We start from the raw sequence: 21,249 nt of genomic DNA on the forward strand, positions 1-21,249 counted from the left end.
CCCGAGTTCGTCTACTGATCCTGCCTGAAAACCGCATCGTTTTCACCAAAACACAGTCAAGTTTAACGCGTACAATTTTCAGTTTATCCCAATCACATACTTATGTACAGTATCTTATAATAGATATAACTCAGTGATCACACCCCCAAAACAATATCGTTTCCTCACACAGACACTGTGATTAACGCGAAGAAAATGCTGTAAATGGTTGGCGTTTACTATGCTGTGATGAAGTTCTCTTCATTTCAACATTTGATTCTGCCTCAAAACGTCATCGTTTTTCGACATCATGGAATTTTGGCGTAACTCATTTCAGACACGTTTGCAGCAAAAGGCCAAAAACAGATTATTTGTATTATGAAATAATGTTTGTACCTGGTATGGATAGAAAGATAAAATAATGTTAAAAATCGCGAACGTCTCACACCATGATGTAGTGGAGTTCTCGGCCTCGCTTCATGGACTGGGTGGCCGAGTGGTAACGCACTTGCGCTCGGAAGCGAGTTCGACCCTGGGTCAGGCCGTTAGCAATTCCCCCCCCCCCCCCCCTTTCCTAACCTAGGTGGTGGGTTCAAGTGCTAGTCTTTCGGATGAGACGAAAAATCGAGGTCCCTTCGTGTACACTACATTGGGGTGTGCACGTTAACGATCCCACGATTGACAAAAGGGTCTTTCCTGGCAAAATTGTATGGGCATAGATAAAAATGTCCACCAAAATACCCGTGTGACTTGGAATAATAGGCCGTGAAAAGTAGGATATGCGCCGAAATGGCTGCGATCTGCTGGCCGATGTGAATGCGTGATGTATTGTGTAAAAAAAAATTCCATCTCACACGGCATAAATAAATCCCTGCGCGATATGAATTGCATAAAATAAAAAATTTAAAAAAATTAAAAATAAACCCTTGCGCTTAGAACTGTACCCACGGAATACGCGCGATATAAGCCTCATATTGATTGATTGATTGATTCATCCCGTCTCCTGTTTCCAACGCACAGACACAGTTGTTAATCATTTATTATACCCTGTAACGGGCTGGTGTCTGCTATGCTGTTGCAAAGTTCTCCTTATTTGTTGCTGCTTTGACACAGGCTCAAAAAGTGTTGAATATGGGGAGATATAGCCGCTGCTGCTAATGCTGCTCATGCGACTGCTGCCACTCTTGTCAGGGGTACTAGTGCCCGGGTGCTGCTTCCCGCAGGTTGGAGATCGGAGCTCGGAACGGCTACGAGTCATTTGGTGCACGCCAATCGTCATCTGCCTCCTGATGAAGCTGAGAAGGACGGTCCAGGCGTGCGCAACATCGCTGTGCGAGTCAAAGTTTTGAATGACCTTGAGAGCGTGAAACAGCGCCAGCGTATAACACTGAAATAAAGACATCCCTGATCAGTTAGTTACCTCTTTTGTCACAGTATGAGCGGGAAACGAGAACAAAATTGTACCTAATTCTCATAAAATATTTGTCAAACATGAATAACGATGGAACAGAGTCAATCAGCTTGCGTGTGGGAGGCTGTCTTATTGTGTATTTTGTTCTCGTCTCTTGTGTTATTTTTTGTGTATGATTTTCGTTTGTGACAGTAACGATTCTTCATTCACGTTGTCAGCCTGCGGGAGCTGCCGTAGGTCCGTCTGCACCGCCTCTGTGCACATAAAAGCATCATGGCAGTGCCAGAAGAGGATAAACTGTATCTTTACTTTCTGCATTTTTATATTTAGTCAAGTTTTGACTAAATATTTTAACGTAGAGGGGGGAATCGAGACGAGGGTCGTGGTGTATGTGTGTGTGTGTGTGTGTGTGTGTGTGTGTGTGTGTGTGTCTGTCTGTCTGTCTGTCTGTCTGTGTGTGTGTGTAGAGCGATTCAGACTAAACTACTGGACCGATCTTTATGAAATTTGACATGAGAGTTCCTGGGTATGAAATCCCCATACGTTTTTTTCATTTTTTCAATAAATGTCTTTGATGACGTCATATCCGGCTTTTCGTGAAAGTTGAGGCGGCACTGTCACGCTCTCATTTTTCAACCAAATTGGTTGAACTTTTGGTCAAGTAATCTTCGACGAAGGCCGGGGTTTGGTATTGCATTTCAGCTTGGTGGCTTAAAAACTAATGAGTGAGTTTGGTCATTAAAAATCTGAAAATTGTAAACAAATTATTTTTTTTATAAAACGATCCAAATTTACGTACATCTTATTCTTTATCATTTTCTGATTCCAAAAATATATATAAATATGTTATATTTGGATTAAAAACAAGCTCTGAAAATTAAAAATATAAAAATTATTATCAAAATTAAATTGTCCAAATCAATTTAAAAACACCTTCATCTTATTCCTTGTCGGTTCTTGATTCCAAAAACATATAGATATGATATGTTTGGATTAAAAACACGCTCAGAAAGTTAAAACGAAGAGAGGTACAGAAAAGCGTGCTATCCTTCTCAGCGCAACGAATGCCCCGCTCTTCTTGTCAATTTCACTGCCTTTGCCATGCGCGGTGGACTGACGATGCTTCGAGTATACGGTCTTGCTGCGTTGCATTGCGTTCAGTTTCATTCTGTGAGTTCGACAGCTACTTGACTAAATGTTGTATTTTCGCCTTACGCGACTTGTTTTCTTTCAAGTAACCCATACACCACACACACACTCCACTTTATTTTCCCCTCCAACGCACCTCCACTCAAACCACCACCACCTACCATACCGCCAGACAAACCCGAAACAACCTACAGATGTATTCATGAGAATCCACTACCATACTCCCCCCTCCACCCCCCCCCCCCCCCATCAACCACCACCCAACACCACTTCTCCCATTTACACCCCCCCCTCCCACACCACACCGCATTCCCTTACCTCAACGGCAGTGGCTAACGGTACAAGTAACTTGTACGCATATATCTGTAGCGAGCGAGGTCAGGCTATCAGTACAACTACAAGTGGCCAATTAGCTACAAGAACACCCCCACCCCACCACCACCACCTACCATACTAACCTGGATATATTCATGAGAATACACGTTGTAGCCTACGTGCCGAGCGCCCATTTTGCGCAGTGGCTGAGCGATGCTGTAGAGGCTGTCCAGGTGGTCGATGGCCATGTCGATGGTGTTGAGCGTGTGGTGAACGTGGACGTTGCCGCTGGCCTCTTCCATCAGGGGCAGGGGGTTTATCCTGCTGGTGTACAGGCCCGGGAACGCCTCTTTGCTTATATCTAAGTGTATGAAGCCACTGCAACAAACACAAGTAATAATAATAATAATAATAATAATAAGGATCCTCGATAAAAGAATGTAATTCACCTTTCCACAGTGAACACCCGTCTAACACGATAATTTGAAGCTAGTCCATTGGGTGGTTGTTAAAGACAGGCTTGACTGTAATATCAAATTTGTATGCGTCGAAAAGAGCGGAGCTCGCCCTATCCCCCCTCACTCCCCCATGAGTGTCATGTGCCTATGGTCTATTGATACTCACTGTAAGTATGTGGACACCAGATCTTCCACAATAGCAGTTCCTGATTTCCTCAGATGCTTCCAGGAATTTTTCAGCAGGAATTTGTCCGTGTCTGTCAGCGCTCGGCAGCCTGCCGGTTCTTCCTCTTTATTCTCTTCCACAACATTGGCGACTCTGCGGACAGCCAGTGGATATTTGAGAGCAGACAACCAGTGGATATTTTGTACACACTTCCACAACAGTGGCGACTCATGGTAAGCCAGTGGATATTTGTGAGCAATTCCAAAACAGCGGCGACTCTACAGTCAGCCAGTGGATATTTATGAGCAATTCAACAACATGGGCGAGTCTGCAGCTAGCCAGTGGATATTTGTGCGCAATTCCAGAACATAGACGACGCTGCAAACAAAATAATCACTGGCTACAGTCAGTCGGTCGGTCAGTCACTCTGCAGATAGCCAGCGGATATTTGTACGTAATTAAACAACAGTGGCGACGCTGCAGACAGCCAGCGGATATGTGTGAGTAATTTCAAAACAGTGACGACTCTAAAGACTGCCAATGGATATTTGTGAGCAATTCCACAACATCGGCGACTCTTTCGACAGCCACTTGATATTTTTGGCGGATGGGGGGAGGGGGGGGGGCTTAGTTTTCATCTTTAGACCGCCGTGTACAAAGCAAAGTCTGCTACTGTTGTTTTTATTTAAAGGCACAGTAAGCCTCCCGTAAACCATCACAGATACTGTCAGGCTTTTACACACAGTACAAACACCCTTCCATTTGAACGCTCACCGAACGGGAACATCCTTGGTGCCCTACGTAAAGAGCGAGCAATTTTCAAAGAATTAATTTTCCGGATTATCTCCTCACACAATAGGACAGTGGTGCGTTTTGGTTTAAACAAGTTTATTCAATAAATTCCATTGGTACTATTACCGCATACATGAAATAAGGAACATGGAGCACAACAAGCTAGGCTTATAAGCGTACCGTGGTGCGTTTTGGCGCTAGACCTAACTTTTAAAATCTAAATAATAAATTGACAGCTTGTTACACAAACATTCTTAAATCATAAAAGAATTCTTTTTTCATCAAGACAAGATCAGTACAATTCGAAGTTTTGAAAGTTTGAAAAAAGAAAAGCCCGGAAGCAGGGTCACGCAAGGTCGAGGTTCTCGTAGCAGACGACGGTTTGTTAGCATCGCCAGTTCCTCTGAACAGTCAAAAGCCATCGCTAGAGTTCTTGTGAACCTCATCCGTTTGTTTCGTGCATAGTCAGAGGTACATAATAACGTGCTTTTGCAGATAAGCTCACAGCGAGCCGCATTCAAATTACAAACTGACGACTGCATTGTGAAAACGGGAAACTGGATCACACGAGTGACGATGGCTCAGGGGTAAGATAAACCACGCAAAAATAAATTCTTTGAAAATTGCTCGCTCTTTACGGAGGGCACCTAGGATGTTCTCAAGCGGTGAGTGTTTAAATGAAAGGGTGTTTGTACTGTGTGTAAAAGCCTGTAAGAATCTGTGATGGTTAACGGGAGGCTTACTGTGCCTTTAAGATATAGATGTCTTTTATCATTAGCCGCTTGTCGTGTGTCTGCAAGGTCACTTTCACACACACGCACACACGCACCACGCACGCACGCACGCACACATACACACACACACACACACACACATACACACGCACACACGCACTCTGTAGGGTAAGAAAGAATAGTCGAACCTGTCGAAACCGACCACGCAACGTTCCAACCAAAAGTGGTCGTTACAGACAAGCGGTAGCTATGGAAAGGTGACTTATAGTTATATACAATAAGAACAAGTCTTGCGTACTTCGGTGTGGTCGTCCTGGGCAGGTGATCGCTTTCAACAGGTGGTCGCAAGGGAAGGTTCGACTGTAGTTCTACTTGTACTTCACCGTCGCCTTTTAGTTTAAAGGCCCACTCCGCCTCGTGAAAACAACTCGCCTCATCGTTTCAGATCGGGCCAGGATTTGACATGGGATAAGACCATCCGTCCACTTGGTCACAAGCCAAACATCCACAGCCTCAGACCTCTCTGTGCACAGTTGTACTCTTTTTTGGCTCACGTAAGTGTAGCCTATGCGATCGTAACTTTGTATGTCTGTGCGTGTGTGCGTGTGTGCGTGTGTATGTCTGTGGTAGAAACTTTAACATTTGAAGACGTCACATTATGGTGTAAGAGGGTTAGACGTCACGCGAAGGAATTACTGAAAGTCTCGGTCATGGTTATTTTGAGCGGGCCGAGACTAGTTGGCAGTCGTGTCCCTGTAAGTTACAGGCTACATGCAGACAGACAGATCTAGATCTAGTGTCTTGCTTTCTTGCACAGTGTCACCTATGCTTACTGTGTGTGTGTGTATGTGTGACGGAGTGATTGAGTTTGTGTTACTGTTTGTCGATTTCTTACGTGAGCCTTGAAGGCTTCGCCTCTTGTTAAGAATTAATTTAATTTAATTCATTCGTCAAAAAATTCCAACTCACCCCTATAAGCAGTCATTTTGTGTGTGTGTGTGTGTGTGTGTGTGTGTATGTGTGTGTGTGTGTGTGTGTGTGTGTGTGTGTGTGTGTGTGTGAGTGTGTGTGTGTGTGACCAAGTGGAGGGATGGTCTTATCCCATGTTAAAGCCTGGCCATATCTGAGACTGTGAGGCAAACCGTTTTCACGAGGCGAAGTGGGCCTTTAAGTGAAATATATGTTAAGTCAAGAAGAAGCGTTTACTTACGTCGTTAAGGAGAACGTTGGATGGCCACTCCCAGTAGAGGCTAGGGAAGATTGTCGACCAGACGATTGTTTTTGTTTTGCTGGAATAAAATGTGAAAATAAATTAAGTTCTGAAAAATTTAGCGATGCCACAGTCGTTGCAGGCAAGTTTGGCGTTACTTTTTTTTGTTAGACAGGCACACATGCAGACAGACAGACACACACATATAACAACTCGCGCGCATGAACACACACACACACACACACACACACACACACACACACATACACACACAACTCGCACGCACAACACACACATATTTACTGGAGAAATCAAGACTTCGAAACTCACACATTAACACAGACAAACACTGTCACACACACACACTGTACTACTCGCACCCACGAAAACACACACATACATACACACACGCACGCACGCACGCACACACACACACACACACACACACACACACACACCAACGATCTGATAATGCAGATACTTTTACAAGAACAATACATAATTATGATACCCACCTTTTCAGTTTACACACAGACACACATGCAGCAAACATGAAACGCAACCAATAGTATAACAGCACCCCAAGAGAAAACATACGACTTGTACTGGAGAATGAGAATTCACAACTCCCACATGAACGCACACACAAACACACTGTACAACTCGTACCCTCACACACACACACACACACACACACACACACACGCACATGAACGATCTAATGCAGATATTCTCACATGAACGATACATATATATACATAGGGGAAGGGCCCCTAATATGGGCCACTTTTTACATTTAGTCAAGTTTTGACTAAATGTTTTAACATAGAGAGGGGAATCGAGACGAGGGTCGTGGTGTATGTGTGTGTGTGTCTGTGTGTCTGTGTGTCTGTCTGTGTGTGTGTGTAGAGAGATTCAGACTAAACTACTGGGCCGATCTTTATGAAATTTGACATGAGAGTTCCTGGGTATTATAAGTTATAACCCCCGGATTTTTTTTTCTCATTTTTTCGATAAATACCTTTGATGACGTCATATCCGGCTTTTTGTAAAAGTTGAGGCGGCACTGTCACACCCTCATTTTTCAATTAAATTGATTGAAATTTTGGCAAAGCAATCTTCGACGAAGGCCGGGGTTTGGTATTGCATTTCAGCTTGGTGGCTTAAAAACTAATGAGTGAGTTTGGTCATTAAAAATCGGAAACTTGTAAGACCAAAAAAAAAATAGGTGTGGTTACGGTAACATAGCCAAAAAAAATAGGGTAGGTAGGTAGGCAATCACTTTGTTTTTTATAACTTTTTTTTCTAATGTGTACAAATTAAACCTACTGTACTTTCCGGGTGACAAGGCGCTTTGTTATCTTCTTTTTAAAAAAAAATTGTAATCCAGTCACCCATTGGACGCACCAAAATGACCCAGTTTTTCCCATGAGGTGGTTCCCCTGTCATATCTGAGAGAGGAAACACTTCCTGCATCGGGGTCAGTGACCGGTCAGTGACCAAAGGCATTGTGATAGCTGGGTGGCCTTGTTAAAAGACACGACCTTCTTCCCAGGGGTCAATGACCCAGTTTTTGCCATGAGAGGTGGTTCCCCTGTCATATCTGAGAGAGGAAACACTTCCTGCATCGGGGTCAGTGACCGGTCAGTGACCGAGTTTAACAGAGTGGAAATCTGTGTGTGCGGCCAGATCAAAGGCAGGGCAGTACCTAGTAGCTGAAACATGCATTATCACAAGTTGTTTGACTGGTACTCAAGCGGTCTCTTTGATTTTTTTCGTATTTCATACACGGATTAGGCGCTTCGTTATACAAGACGCAGGGGTCGAACTCGAGGAAAAAAGTCGCGCCTTATGACCCGGAAAGTACGGTACTTGACAGGGAAATAAGTGTGCGACACTGGCGCTTTCGCTTTCATTGCGTTTTTTGCACTGGGTTTTTTTTTTTTTTTTTTTTTTGACATATATGTAATAAAAAGTTATAGGATCGGCCCCTAAAATTAGGGTAGGTCGGGTTACCGTAACCACACCTATTTTTTTTTTTAGGCCTAATTAAAATTATTTTTTTTATTAAACGATCCAAAAACAATTTCATCTTATTCTTCGTCATTTTCTGATTCCAAAAACATATACATATGTTATATTTGGATTAAAAACAAGCTCTGAAAATTAAAAATATAAAAATTGTGATCAAAATTAAATTTCCGAATTTGTTTTAAAAACTATTTCATCTTATTCCTTGTCGGTTCCTGATTCCAAAAACATAGATATGATATTTTTGGATTAAAAACACGCTCAGAAAGTTAAAACGAAGAGAGGTACAGTAAAGCGTGCTATGAAGCACAGCGCAATCGCTACCGCGCCAAACAGGCTCGTCACTTTCACTGCCTTTTGCACTAGCGGCGAACTACGTTCAGTTTCATTCTGTGAGTTCCACAGCTTGACTAAATGTAGTAATTTCGCCTTACGCGACTTGTTGTTTATTGCTGATAACAAGCTTGTTTTCTTGCGAAGTAGTTTCATTTTGTGGTTGGTAGTCCTTCTCTCTTAGTTTAACCGTTAGGCCTAATTAGAATGAAATAGGTTTGATAGACCTTTAGCAAAAATTAAATACAGAAAAAATCACAAAGGGTCCATATTAGGAGCCTGGGCGCCCAATATGGACCAGTGAAGCGACCTTCACGAATCACTGTAAAAAGCCCCCTATACTTCAAAATAACATGATACAACTTAGTGTGCAAGTCAGACTAATTCAAATATGCTTTAGATTTAGCTGTTTCTAGTTGATGAGAGCATTATTTGAAGCACATCAGGAAACTGAAGAAGCTTATCAAAAACAGAGTGAAAATAAGTGAAATTATCAACTTCCCCCCAAAAAAGACTATTTGGTGTGTTTTTTTTAAATCTCGAGGGCTAGTTATAGGTTATTTTCAGCAAGCTTCTTAATGAATTAATTAAAATTGCCTTTAGTTTTTATTTTCTTCGATTTGTTGAAGGTGGTCCATATTAAGGGACTCACACATACTTTGAGGTTTTGCTACTATTTTTTGTTTGCAGTAGAAACTCGGGGTACACACTGTTAAAATGTAACAAATACTGTCTTAGCTGTCATATTATAGCCATTTTAGTGTTATGAAAGCTTTGGCTGTGGACAGAAACGAGTCCGTTATGCGACAAATTTAGAGTGAACGCTGCCAAAGGTGAAAAATAGCGAAAAAGCCTAACGGTTTTGAGGTTTGTGTTTCTGCAACTGTTTTTACATGTGCAACTTATCTAGAGAGGGTGAATAAAGCGAATGAAATTGTTTTGAGCGCTCTAGCGCCGTTAGTTTGTCAGAACAGGAGGTGGTCCATATTAGGAGCCGGTCCATATTAGGAGCCTTTCCCTTACTACATGAACGCACACACAAACACACTGTATAACTCTCACACACACACACACACACACACACACACACACACACACACACACACACACACACACACATCAACGATCTAATGCAGATACTCTCACATGAACGATACAGATGCACGATACCCACCTTTTTTATTCTCCGCAGATGATACACTGTGAACATCAACATGTTTATCATGGGGAACTGGCGTGCGTTGCCTCGTTTGCACACAAGCACACCCTTTTACACGCCGGCTTGATTTGCCCCCCATAGTTTCATCAACCTTTCCAGTCGTGTATTATTTCGTGGCGATTGACAGGCCGAAGGAAACCACGTCAAAGGTTTTCAACAAAGAGATCGCTGCCAACTTAAGAAGCCCATTCAGCGGTTAGCGCCTTGAGGAATAGTTTTGGTGTTGTAGTTTTAATGTAGTCAAATTGTAGGTCCTATCACAGGCGGAAGGTATCGTTCACTGGACCACTACTTTCATAGAAAGACTACAAGGTATGTCACTCAGCTTCGAGTCGTGCTCCACTAACTTCAGAAAAAATTATGCAAAAAATAATTGCCAATGTCAAGAATCTTTGTAACTTTACAAATGCCGTGATAAATGAATGTTCTAACTATCTGTACCTTTTATATTTAGCTGCCTGTCCGCTGCATGTTGTTTGTGCGACCAAACGTGTCTGTCAACGGCATACCACTTAGATCCTGTGCGAATGATGATCGTCGTATGTCCGAGGAGATAGTAGTCCGATGCGATCATTGGTTACATAATAACCGGATATTCGATGATTATTTTCATTGGTCGACTGAAATCGTCTGCATCGCTTCCGTTCACAGTTACTGTTATTCCGTTGTTATGCCAAAAACCTAAACTGAAACTCCCGTGGGTAGCTTCCCTTTGCTGCAATATTTACATATGTTTTAGACCAATGAGCACTGGTATGCATATTCGGTGCGGGATGCATGATTTCTTTCCAACTATGGGGTAGCGGTTCGCAAACGAACATTCGTCCAAATGATGGTTAAAAACAACCTGCAGCGGACGGCAGCTGAACATTAAAGGTACATACAGTTAAAACAATTATTCAACTGTATTTACTTGACCTCACACAGACTGTAGGAAGAGGCAAACCGTCTTGAACAAAAAAATTGTCCGCAGGAAGCGACTCCAAGAACACAACCGACTCGAAGTTGAGTGTCATACCTTGTAGTCTTTCTATGAAAGTAGTGGTCCAGTGAACGATACCTTCCGCCTGTGGTCCTATCCGAGGACAGCAGAAAAGTGTGTCATGTCAATAGTAGACAGTAGTCTTCTCATCTCTGTTACCTTTGAGTTTGACCTTGTATGGACCCTGATGGTCCTTTGCCCGTGCCGAAGATGTGTGAAGTAATTCTTCCTGAAAAGATTTGAGTTCACGAACAGCATCTCCGGCCAGCTCTGTTTTGCTTTGAAGAAAAACACTATAGAACGGAGGTACAACTTCCTGTCAGTGTCACCAAAGACAAAATGGAACAAAAACTTGTCCACCGTCATGCGTTACTATTGACGTGAATTTTTGTCTGCGTCATCTGTCACACGTGAAATGACGTAGTGCACATATCACAGAGAGAGAGAGAGAGAGAGAGAGAGAGAGAGAGAGAGAGAGAGAGAGAGTTTTACACATACTCACGCACAGACAGACACTGACAGTCATTCACGAACACAAGTAATGTAGCCCACTTTCATAAAAGACAGAAGGTGAGTGTACCATCTTGAATTTTACTTGGCCGTGATGTCCAAGATGGTGAGGGAACGTGCGCCTGCTTGTCTGTGTGCATGTGTGTGTGTGTGTGTGTGTGTGCGTGTATGTGTGTGTGTGTGTGTGTGTGTGTGTGTGTGTGTGTGTGTGTGTGTCAGTGTGTGTGTCAGTGTGTGTGTGTGTCAGTGTGTGTGTGTATGTGTGTGTGTGTCAGTGTGTGTGTGTGTGTAAAAGCGATGAAGATGATGACAAATCAATTGTGCTTATGCTGATAGCAGTGGTAGTCAATACCATAAAGAGCGTGAGAAGGGGGTCGGCCCGCTATTGCGCGGGTCCGCTATTGCGCGGGTCTGCTATTGCGCGGGTCCACAATTGCGCGGGTCTGCTATTGCGTGGGGCCGCTATTGCGCGGTGACTATTTGTCATTCAACCAATCTCTCACAGTATAACAGAAATACCCAAAGCCAAGAGACGCAGCCGAGAGAATACTGTGCTGACAATCATTCAAACGTGTTCCAAGTCGGTTTCATGGCAAAGACTATGTAGGCCTATATTATTAAACAACAAAAGAAAATAAAGAGGTGTCACAGAAAGGGGGAAAGAACCATTTCTTATTCCACAAAATTACTTTTGCAATCCCAACATTCAAAGCATCGAGCTCAGAAATACTACCTAAAAATCTCAGGTGGTCATAATATAATACCAACAAATAAACTGACAAACAAAATGTTGACATTGCATTTATTCCAATCTTGAAAATAAATTCAAAACAGTCACTGGCATCCTGAAATCATCTTTCGTCTTCTCAAAGAAAAAAAAACTAACTGAAGTAAGTTGGAATAACAAAAATAATGCATGAGTAAATGCTAGTCACTTTTCGCATTTTCCAAAGACCTGGACAAAAGAAACCAAGAACACCCGTTCATTGTGCTTCTTGATTTCTAACCACATCTTGGGCAAATGCATCACATTGCTTATAATCACAGTTGATATAGGGGAAGGGCTCCTAATATGGACCGGCTCCTAATATGGACCACCTCTTGATCTGACAAACTAACGGCGCTAGAGCGCTCAAAACAATTTCATTAGCTGTATTCACCCTCTCTGGATAACTTGCACATGTCAAAACAGTTGCAGAAACACAAACCTCAAAACCGTTAGGGTTTTTCTCTTTTTTTCACTTTTGGCAGCGTTCACTCTAAATTTGCCGCCTAAAACGGACTCGTTTCTGTCCATAGCCAAAGCTTTTATCACACAAAAATTGCTATATATGACAGCTAAGACCGTATTTGTTATATTTTAGCAGTTTTGACCCCGAGTTTCTACTGCAAACAAAAAATAATAGTAAAATCTCAAATTATGTGCGAGTCCCCTAATATGGACCACCTTCAGCAAATCGAAGAAAATAAAAGCTAAAGGCTATTTTCATTAATTCATTAGGAAGCTTGCTGAAAATAACCTATAACTAGCACTCAAGCTTTCAAAAAAATATATCAAATTGTCTTCTTTTTGTGGAAGTTGATAATTTTACTTATTTTCACTCTGTTTTTGATATGCTTCTTTAGTTTCCTCGTGTGCTTAAAAAAATGCTCTCATCAACCCGAAACAGATAAATCTAAAGCATATTTGAATTAGTCTGACATGCACACCAACATGTTTCATGTTATTTTGAAGTATAGGGGGCTTTTGACAGTGATTCGTGAAGGCCGCTTCACTGGTCCATATTAGGAGCCTGGGCGCCTAGTTATTTTGCATACGCTAGTTATTAGCATGAAAAAAAAAGTTGTCCATATTAGGAGCCCTTCCCCTAATCAGGTACACACATTATAAAATTATATTAAGAACTAAACTCAACAAGAAAAATGTCAACAAAATCAATGCTTTAACACGTCACTAAAGCGATTCCACCAATAAGTGTTTATTACAAAGTACAGTACACTGGAATCATTTTGAAATCAAAAATGTGTCCATTGCAATAAACACTGTCACCACATTTAAACTCGGAAATTTGTCATTACTGGCAACAGACTGGCTTGTTTAAGTACTCGAATGAGCTATTTTATGTATCCCTGATAGCTGATTAAGTTTACAAGGGTTAGTTTTGCGTAGATTTTACACAGTTCGTAAATCAAATCTGAAGTCTGTTTTTTTGCTGCCTGCGCGCCGCGTGCAGACCCGGCTGTAGTACATTCCTGGGGAAGGGGGGGGGGGGGGGGGGTTCTGGGGAGTGCACGGTAGGCCCCGTCACATTGGCAACTATTCCGCTTCTTCTTATGTCGCGCAATAGCGGACCCGCGCAATAGCAGACCCGCGCAATAGCGGACCCGCGCAATAGCAGACCCGCGCAATAGCAGACCCGCGCAATAGCGGCCCAGTGAGAAGTAGGGGAAGGGTCCCTAATAATAATATGGACCGTTTCCTAAAATAGACCACCTCCAGTTCTGCAACACTCACGGTGCTAGAGCGCTCAAAACAGTTTCATTCGATAGATTTACCAATACCCTCTTTGAATAATTTGCAGATGTCAAAACGCATGCGGGCGTCTCAGCCACACAAAACCATTAGGCTTTTTCGCTTGTATACACTTTTGGCAGCGTTCATTCTTAATGTGAGACTAACAAGAGGCGAAGCCTTCAAGGCTCACGTAAGAAATCGACGAACAGTAACACAAACTCAATCACTCCGTCACACACACACACACACACACACACACACACACACACACACACACACACACACACAGTAAGCATAGGTGAAACTGTGCAAGAAAGCGAGACCCTGGATCTGCCAACTAGTCTCGGCCCGCTCACAATAACAATGACCGAGACTTTCAGTAATTCCTTTGCGTGACGTCTAACCCTCTTACGTCATAATGTGACGTCTTCAAATAGTTTCTATCACACACGTCAAACACTTTTGACCGAGACGTAATCTTCTTATGCGAGCTTTATCCATAGACTCGGAAATGTTAAAGTTTCTATCACACACACACACACACACGCACGCACGCACAGACAGACAAAGTTTATCATCGCATAGGCTACACTTACGTGAGCCAAAAACGGATTAATTTCTGTGACCCCTATGTGCGACTCCTAATATGGATCACCATCACAAAACAGAAGAAAAGAAAAAATACAGACGTGTTTCAGTCATGCATTAAGAAGCTTGAGGGAAATAACCTACAAGTAGCCCTCAAGCTTACAAACAAATACAAACAGTCTTCTTTACGTGAAAATTGATAAATTCATTTATGTTCTCTCTGGTTTTTGGCTCACGAAGTGTAGCCTATGCGATGCTAACTTTTGTCTGTCTGTGCGTGCGTGCGTATGTATGTATGTATGTATGTCTGTGGTAGAAACTTTAACATTTGAAGACGTCATATTACATTGACGTCACATTATGACGTACGAGGGTTAGACGTCACGCGATGGAATTACTGAAAGTCTCGGTGATTGTTATTTTGAGCGGGCCGAGACTATTTGGCAGTCGTGTCCATGTAACTTGTAAGTAGGCTACATGCAGACAGACAGATCTAGATCTAGTGTCTCGCTTTCTTGCACAGTTTCACCTATGCTCTTTCTGTGTGTGTGTGTGTGTGTGTGTGTGAGTGTGTGTGTGTGTGTGTGTGTGTGTGTGTGTGTGTGTGTGTGTGTGTGTGTGTGTGTGTGTGTGTGTACTGTGTGTGTGTGTGTGTGACGGAGTGATTGAGTTTGTGTTACTGTTTGTCGATTTCTTACGTGAGCCTTGAAGGCTTCGCCTCTTGTTTTTTATACGTTTCTTTAGTTTCTTTTAAATAATGTTCTCATCGAACCGAAACAAATAATCCTGATGAATCTTTGAAATAATCTTACTCGCACACTGAGTTGCATCAAGTTATTTTGAAGCACAGTGGGATCGGTTTTTGTTTTTTTACAATGATTCGTGATGGCCTCTTCACAGGTCCATAGTAGGCGCCCAGGCTCCTTCTTTGGTGAATGTTTCTATATTTTTGCTGAATGTCTATTAATAATTCGCTCTAGTTAGGCCTAACGGTTAACTAAAGAGAGAACAACTACCAAGCACAAAAACAGACAACTTCGCAAGAAAACAAGCTAGTTATCAGCATGAAACAAAGAGTGATCCATATTAGGGGCCCTTCCCCTAGAGTAAGTTGAATTTACAGCACAGTTTACAAGCGTGTATATGTCTACAACAGAATGATTCATGACGCAATGACTACAAAACAAACTTTGTACTATTAAAAGTAAATTAACACGGTAAAGAAACTCTTACTGTTTTAATCATATTTCCATTAGACAATTAACAAATTGAAATAAACTATCCGGCAACACTTTTTAATCCTGTAAAGACTCTAAAAATAATATATCCGCTTGCATATCTTAAAACAATGTACCACTGTGACTGTAATGCAAGCTAAATAAATTATCCAACACTTTTCAGTTCTTTAAATATTAAAGACTAAATAATACATCCGCTTGGATATCGTAAAACAATGTACCACTGTAATGCAAGCTACAGGTCGAAGTGTCTGATCCAAAATAGAAGTATGCCTTAACCTGGAGTCCAACTTTGACTAAGGTGTTCTTCTTTGTCGAGTCACATAGCCTCTGCAAACACTTCGGATTTATACATGTTTCTGCTATGTGGCTCCACACAGTCTGATCGGCTACCCGAAATAGGAACTCACTTGACGTTGAATTAGCTTGAGTGTGCCCAAAACAAAGTCTGTCTGTCTGTTTCTGTTTCGTTTCAGTAGATAAAAAAGATCCTTCAGCATACGCGAGAACTGTCGTCTGCAGAAAAAATCCTTTTGCGTAAGCAAGAACAGTGTTCTGCAGAAAAGACCCGTCAACGAACGCGAGAACTGTGATCTGCGAAAAAGATCCGTCAACGAACGCGAGCACTGTGATCTGCAAAAACGATCCGTCAACGAACGCGAAAACTATGATCTGCAGAAAAAAATCCTTCAGCGTAGGCGAGAATTATGATCTGCAGAAAAGATCCTTCAGCGTACGCGAGAGCTGTGTTCTGCAGAAAAGATCCGTCAACGAACGCGAGAACAGTGATCTGCAAAAATGATCCGTCAACGAACGCGAGAACTGTGATCTGCAGGAAAAATCCGTCAACGAACGCGAGAACTGTGATCTGCAGAAAAGATCCGTCAGTGTACCCGAGAATTCTGATCTGCAGAAAAGATCCTTGAGCATACGCAAGAACAGTGATCTGCAAAAATGATCCGTCAACGAACGCGAGAACTGTGATCTGCAGAAAAGATCCGTCAACGAACGCGAGAACTGTGATCTGCAGAAAAGATCCGTCAACGAACGCGAGAACTGTGATCTGCAGAAAAGATCCGTCAGTGTACGCGAGAATTCTGATCTGCAGAAACGATCCTTCAGCATACGCAAGAACTGTGATCTGCAGATAAGATCCGTCATCATACACGAGAACTGTGATCTTCAGATAAGATCCGTCATCATACGCGAGAACTGTGATCTTCAGATAAGATCCGTCATCATACGCGAGAACTGTGATCTGCAGAAAAGATCGGTCATCATACGCGAAAACTGTGATCTGCAGAAAAGATCGGTCATCATACGCAAGAACTGTGATGTGCAGAAAAGATCCGTCATCATATGCGAGAACTGTGATCTGCAGAAAAGATCCGTCATCATACGCCAGAACAGTGATGTGCAGAAAAGATCGGTCATCATATGCGAGAACTGTGATCTGCAGAAAAGATCGGTCATCATACGCGAGAACTGTGATGTGCAAAAAAGATCATTTAGCGTACTCAGCGTACGCAAGAACTGTGATCTGCAGAAACAAATGCAGAAAGAAATCCGTTTATGTACAGTACAAGGACTGTGATCGGCCATAGAATCAATGCCTTGCTACCCGCCGGAACTGGAAATCACTTCGAAACAACATGCATTATCCTTCCAGCCCGGGAGACTTGACAAATTAGGCGAATGTGACGCAGACAGTCAAAAAAGATTCCCCAAGTGCAAATCATTGATGTTGAATGCGACACTTGTGCGTTTCATTATTGTGCGTCTCTAAAAGAACACAACTATACGACATTTGAGAACTTGGTCAATCTCAAGTGTCGTGTAACACAATCTAAGTCTGTTGTGGGCTGCTCTTATTTGTTCGAGTCTTTCAACGGTTACTCTTGGCTGTTCAAGTCTCCTTTTGGCTGCTCTTGGCAGTCTAAGTCTGTTTTGGGCTGGTCTTGGTAGTTCGAGTCTCTTATCGACTCCTCTTGCTTGTTCGGGTCTGTTTTCAGTTGCTCTTGGTTGTTAAACGTTTCCTTCGGCTCATATTCGCTCTTCGATTCATTCGAGCACTTCAAAACTAATCTTCTCGGCTGCTCTTGGTCGGAACTGGAAATCGAGAATTTGGCAACTGTTTCCTTCCTGCGAGTGAACCCTAGGGCCCAGCAGTGTCCCAAGTTGATGAAAAACGCCTCCCAGGCGCTCAACAACTCAGCGTCCACATTCGGCCACAGCTTTTTCTCCAGAGCGAACATGAAGCCCTCGCACAGACCCTGAAGAACAGAAATCATAACGTCAAGGGCTTAGTGTCTTTGTAAACGAGTTGCCACGTCGTGTTGCAAGTGACTTGACTTCACTGAAACGCAGGTCAGTTTTCTTGAAAGGAAGCCCTCGGGTGGTGTGCACGAGAAAGTGCCGAAGTGAGAGGGACCTACCCACTGGTTTGGTTTTGTTGAAATTTCAAACAAATCTCAATTTCAAGCAATCCGACCCAGCGCTTGGTTTCCATCATGTTAGACATGTTCTCGTATAAACCAGCCCCGCTGTCGTTGGTTTTACGTAACTGACCTGAGTCCAACATGCAAGTCACTTGCAACGCGTGTTCTGAAACACCTGCTTGACAACAATTGATTAGACCGCCACTTTAGGTCGTGTATAGTAATTACGTTCTTCTTTTTCATCATGCATGGGCTGCAACTCCCAAGTACATTCGTGTTTTGAACGAATGAGGTTTTACTTGAATGATCGTTTTCCCCCCACCATTTTAGGCAACCATAGTCCGTTTTCAGGGGATGCATGCTGGGTATAATGGTGTTTTTTTGAACCACTGAACTCTGACATGGATTACAGGATCTTTTCCGTGCGTACTTGTTCCTGTCAAGGCTTGGGTGTACACATGAAAAGAGCTAAGGCTTGTTCATTTCAATGCTTGTTATTCTCTCAGGTAGCCTACCGGGGGGAGGCTGCTTCCGCATAACGCTCACTTACTCTATTACACATGTCGTATGCATGTAAAGCGCTTACTTCCCTTTGTCTATTATCATACCTTGAGGAAGTCGACGGTGGCACCATTATCATAATGTTTGGCGCCAAGTTTGACAGTGAGGTCCGTGAAGGCACTCATGTTGTCCATGAGCGCAATGGCGTCGTCAAGGTAGCCGACCGCAAAGGTAATGTGGGTCTTCATCACCACGTTCTTCAGCAGCTTATTGGCCTGCTCCAAAGCCGCTGGTTCATTTGGTTTTTCAATGAACTTAAACACTTCCATGCTCTCTGGTGAAAGTACGAAGAGCCTGCAGCAGAGATCGACTTGAATGGAACAATGACGACGAAAAGCACCAAAATTGTAACAGTACAAAGGAACACCACAGAGAGACATCCTGAACTCAGGTCAAAATGAGTTCGGCTCATTCTCTCCCTGACAGGATGCCTTGAGTTTCCTTGTCTGGCAAGGAAACCGATTTCAGTTTTTACATATTTAGAGCTTTTTGTAATGTATTATTGATATAGGGTAAAGCAGATTCGCGATCGTCGATAAGGATTTTTCATGGTGTTTTGTAATTTTTAAATTACAAAGGAATTGGTATGTACGACAGTTTCAAGCGAGCTATTTTTCGCGGCTGTATTTACTGTGCAAACAACTCTAAATATGGCAAAAGTGTCACGTGATAATCAACCGTTTGGTTTCGGCACTCACTGGAGCAGAGTTTTTTTCTGTAACCAGTTGACAGTGATGAAACCATATATTACGGTCTCCTTCCGGCAGCAGTCCCAAAGTTTCGACTTGTTTTGACCTTAGAACGATGTCTTTATCATAACTGTGAAGAACAGAACGGAGATCACTGTCGAAGTCGGCCAATCTGCAATCATTTTCGTCTCGCGAACACTGATCTCAAATTTAGATCAGTGCTCGCGAAAACCATATGGGAGATAACTGTATTTTTGTTTTGATAGATTCGCGTAGGACTGAAGCGTCCGGTCAGGGAGAGAATGAGCCGAACTCATTTTGACCTGAGTTCAGGATGCACAGAGAGAGAGAGAGACAGAGATAGAGAGACAGACAGACAGACAGACAGACAGACAGACAGAGACAGAGACAGATAGACACAGACAGAGAAAGATAGAGACAGAGACACAGGGAGGCAAACAGAACAATACCATGCATCAACCTAAGCATTTGGATTTGAGCAACTCATAATAAGCCGAGTAACTGCCGTGGCTTACAAAATGCAGAATCCCATAGGGAGGGATCGAACTTCTCCGCCGATACCTTCAGGCTTAAAGATAGTACACCGAAGGCGCCATTTTGGAAAGTTTTCTGACGATTTGGACCTTAAAAAGTTCAAGGGACATTTGCCGTACTGTAATGTAGAAACACCTGCAATGATTTGCTCCAAACTGCTCCGAAGCCCAGATAATTAAATAATTTTAATCAGCGAGCGGTTTGCTTTGCCCCAGTTGTCCTGTGTCAGGAGCCGGATTCCGTTCGTCGGTATATTTTATTTAGACCTCATAGATACCCATTCGTCAAAGCAGATTAAAACCGTTGGATTGAGAAAGTCAAAGCTAGTCTAGCAAACGCATGCATACTCCATGCTATACAGGGCTAGAACGCTTCGCATAGTGTAAACGAACACAGTCCGTTGAGAACAATCACGGTCTGAAATTACTACCAAACACAGCATTCAGATTTGAAAAATTGAACGCTCAAACACTAATTCTAAGACCTTCCTCCGGTGTGTTGTCATCTACATACATTCAACACCCAAAACGAACTCTGTAGCTCTCGGCTCAATTTCAAATCTGTATATCTAGGAATTGCGCATGAAATACTCAGGGGCGAAAGGTAGGACGAAAATTATGACTTGCGTAAACAGGCATGACAATGAGAATTACAGTCTGGGATTCCCACTCAATTTCAATTTTGAGTAACTCATTGCTCAAACGTTTATTTTAAGGTATTCCTGGTGTGTGGTCACATAATTACAACCCCCAACTTTAAAGGCACAGTAAGCCTCCCGTAAACCATCACAGATACTGTCAGGCTTTTACACACAGTACAAACACCCTTTCATTTAAACACTCACCGAACGGGAACATCCTAGGTGCCCTACGTAAAGAGCGAGCAATTTTTAAAGAATTAATTTTGCGGATTGTCTCTCAGACAATCGGACCGTGGTGCGTTTTGGAGCTAAACCTAACTGCTAAAATCTAAATAATAAATTGACAGCTTGTTACACAAACATTCTTAATCATAAAAGAATTATTTTTTCATCAAGACAAGATCAGTACAATTCGAAGTTTTGAAAGTTTGAAAAAGGAAAAGCCCGGAAGCAGGGTCACGCAAGGTTGTGGTTCTCGTAGCAGACGACGGTTTATGCCTATCGCCAGTTCCTCTGAACAGTCAAAAGCCATCGCTAGATTTCTTGTGAACCACAGCCGTTTGTTTCGTGCATAGTCAGAGGTACATAATAACGTGCTATTGCAGATAAGCTCACATCGAGTGGCATTCAAATTACTAACTGACGACTACATTGTGAAAAAGGGAAACTGGATCACACGGGTTCACGATGGCTCAGGGGTAAGATAAACCACGCAAAAATAAATTCTTTGAAAATT

The 21,249-nt window shown here is 42.6% G+C and overlaps 2 protein-coding genes across 2 annotated transcripts in view; both read right to left on the reverse strand.

The window, feature by feature from the left end:
• Nucleotides 1-1,000: 1,000 nt before the first annotated feature.
• On the reverse strand, nucleotides 1,001-10,578 carry LOC138951961 (uncharacterized). Its single transcript, XM_070323529.1, has 5 exons — nucleotides 9,753-10,578; nucleotides 6,215-6,293; nucleotides 3,479-3,631; nucleotides 2,998-3,232; nucleotides 1,001-1,366 (listed from the first exon to the last, which is right to left on the reverse strand). The coding sequence occupies exons 1-5, from the start codon at nucleotides 9,874-9,876 to the stop codon at nucleotides 1,013-1,015; spliced, it is 945 nt and encodes a 314-aa protein (XP_070179630.1). The 5' UTR covers nucleotides 9,877-10,578; the 3' UTR covers nucleotides 1,001-1,012.
• Nucleotides 10,579-15,614: 5,036 nt separating this feature from the next.
• Nucleotides 15,615-21,249, reverse strand: part of LOC138951963 (neuroglobin-like) — a 10,950-nt gene continuing 5,315 nt past the window's right edge. The window contains exons 3-4 of the mRNA XM_070323532.1: nucleotides 18,677-18,923; nucleotides 15,615-17,903 (exon numbers count right to left, since the gene is read on the reverse strand). Of these exons, the coding sequence (XP_070179633.1) occupies nucleotides 17,523-17,903; nucleotides 18,677-18,923 (628 nt within the window). The 3' untranslated portion in view covers nucleotides 15,615-17,522. The remainder of the gene's footprint in view (nucleotides 17,904-18,676; nucleotides 18,924-21,249) is intronic.

Source organism: Littorina saxatilis, linkage group LG17 (genome assembly GCF_037325665.1).
Source record: "Littorina saxatilis isolate snail1 linkage group LG17, US_GU_Lsax_2.0, whole genome shotgun sequence".
NCBI classification, from domain to species: domain Eukaryota; kingdom Metazoa; phylum Mollusca; class Gastropoda; order Littorinimorpha; family Littorinidae; genus Littorina; species Littorina saxatilis.

What these genes read in the sequence shown, in the direction of transcription:
- LOC138951961 (XM_070323529.1), bottom strand. Translation starts at nt 9,876, where the DNA reads ATGGGGGGCAAATCAAGCCGGCGTGTAAAAGGGTGTGCTTGTGTGCAA. An exon ending in CTGGTGTCCACATACTTACA is followed by an intron (nt 3,233 to 3,478) that starts GTGAGTATCAAT and finishes TGTTTGTTGCAG; the next exon opens with TGGCTTCATACACTTAGATA. An exon ending in ATTCTCATGAATATATCCAG is followed by an intron (nt 1,367 to 2,997) that starts GTTAGTATGGTA and finishes TCTTTATTTCAG; the next exon opens with TGTTATACGCTGGCGCTGTT.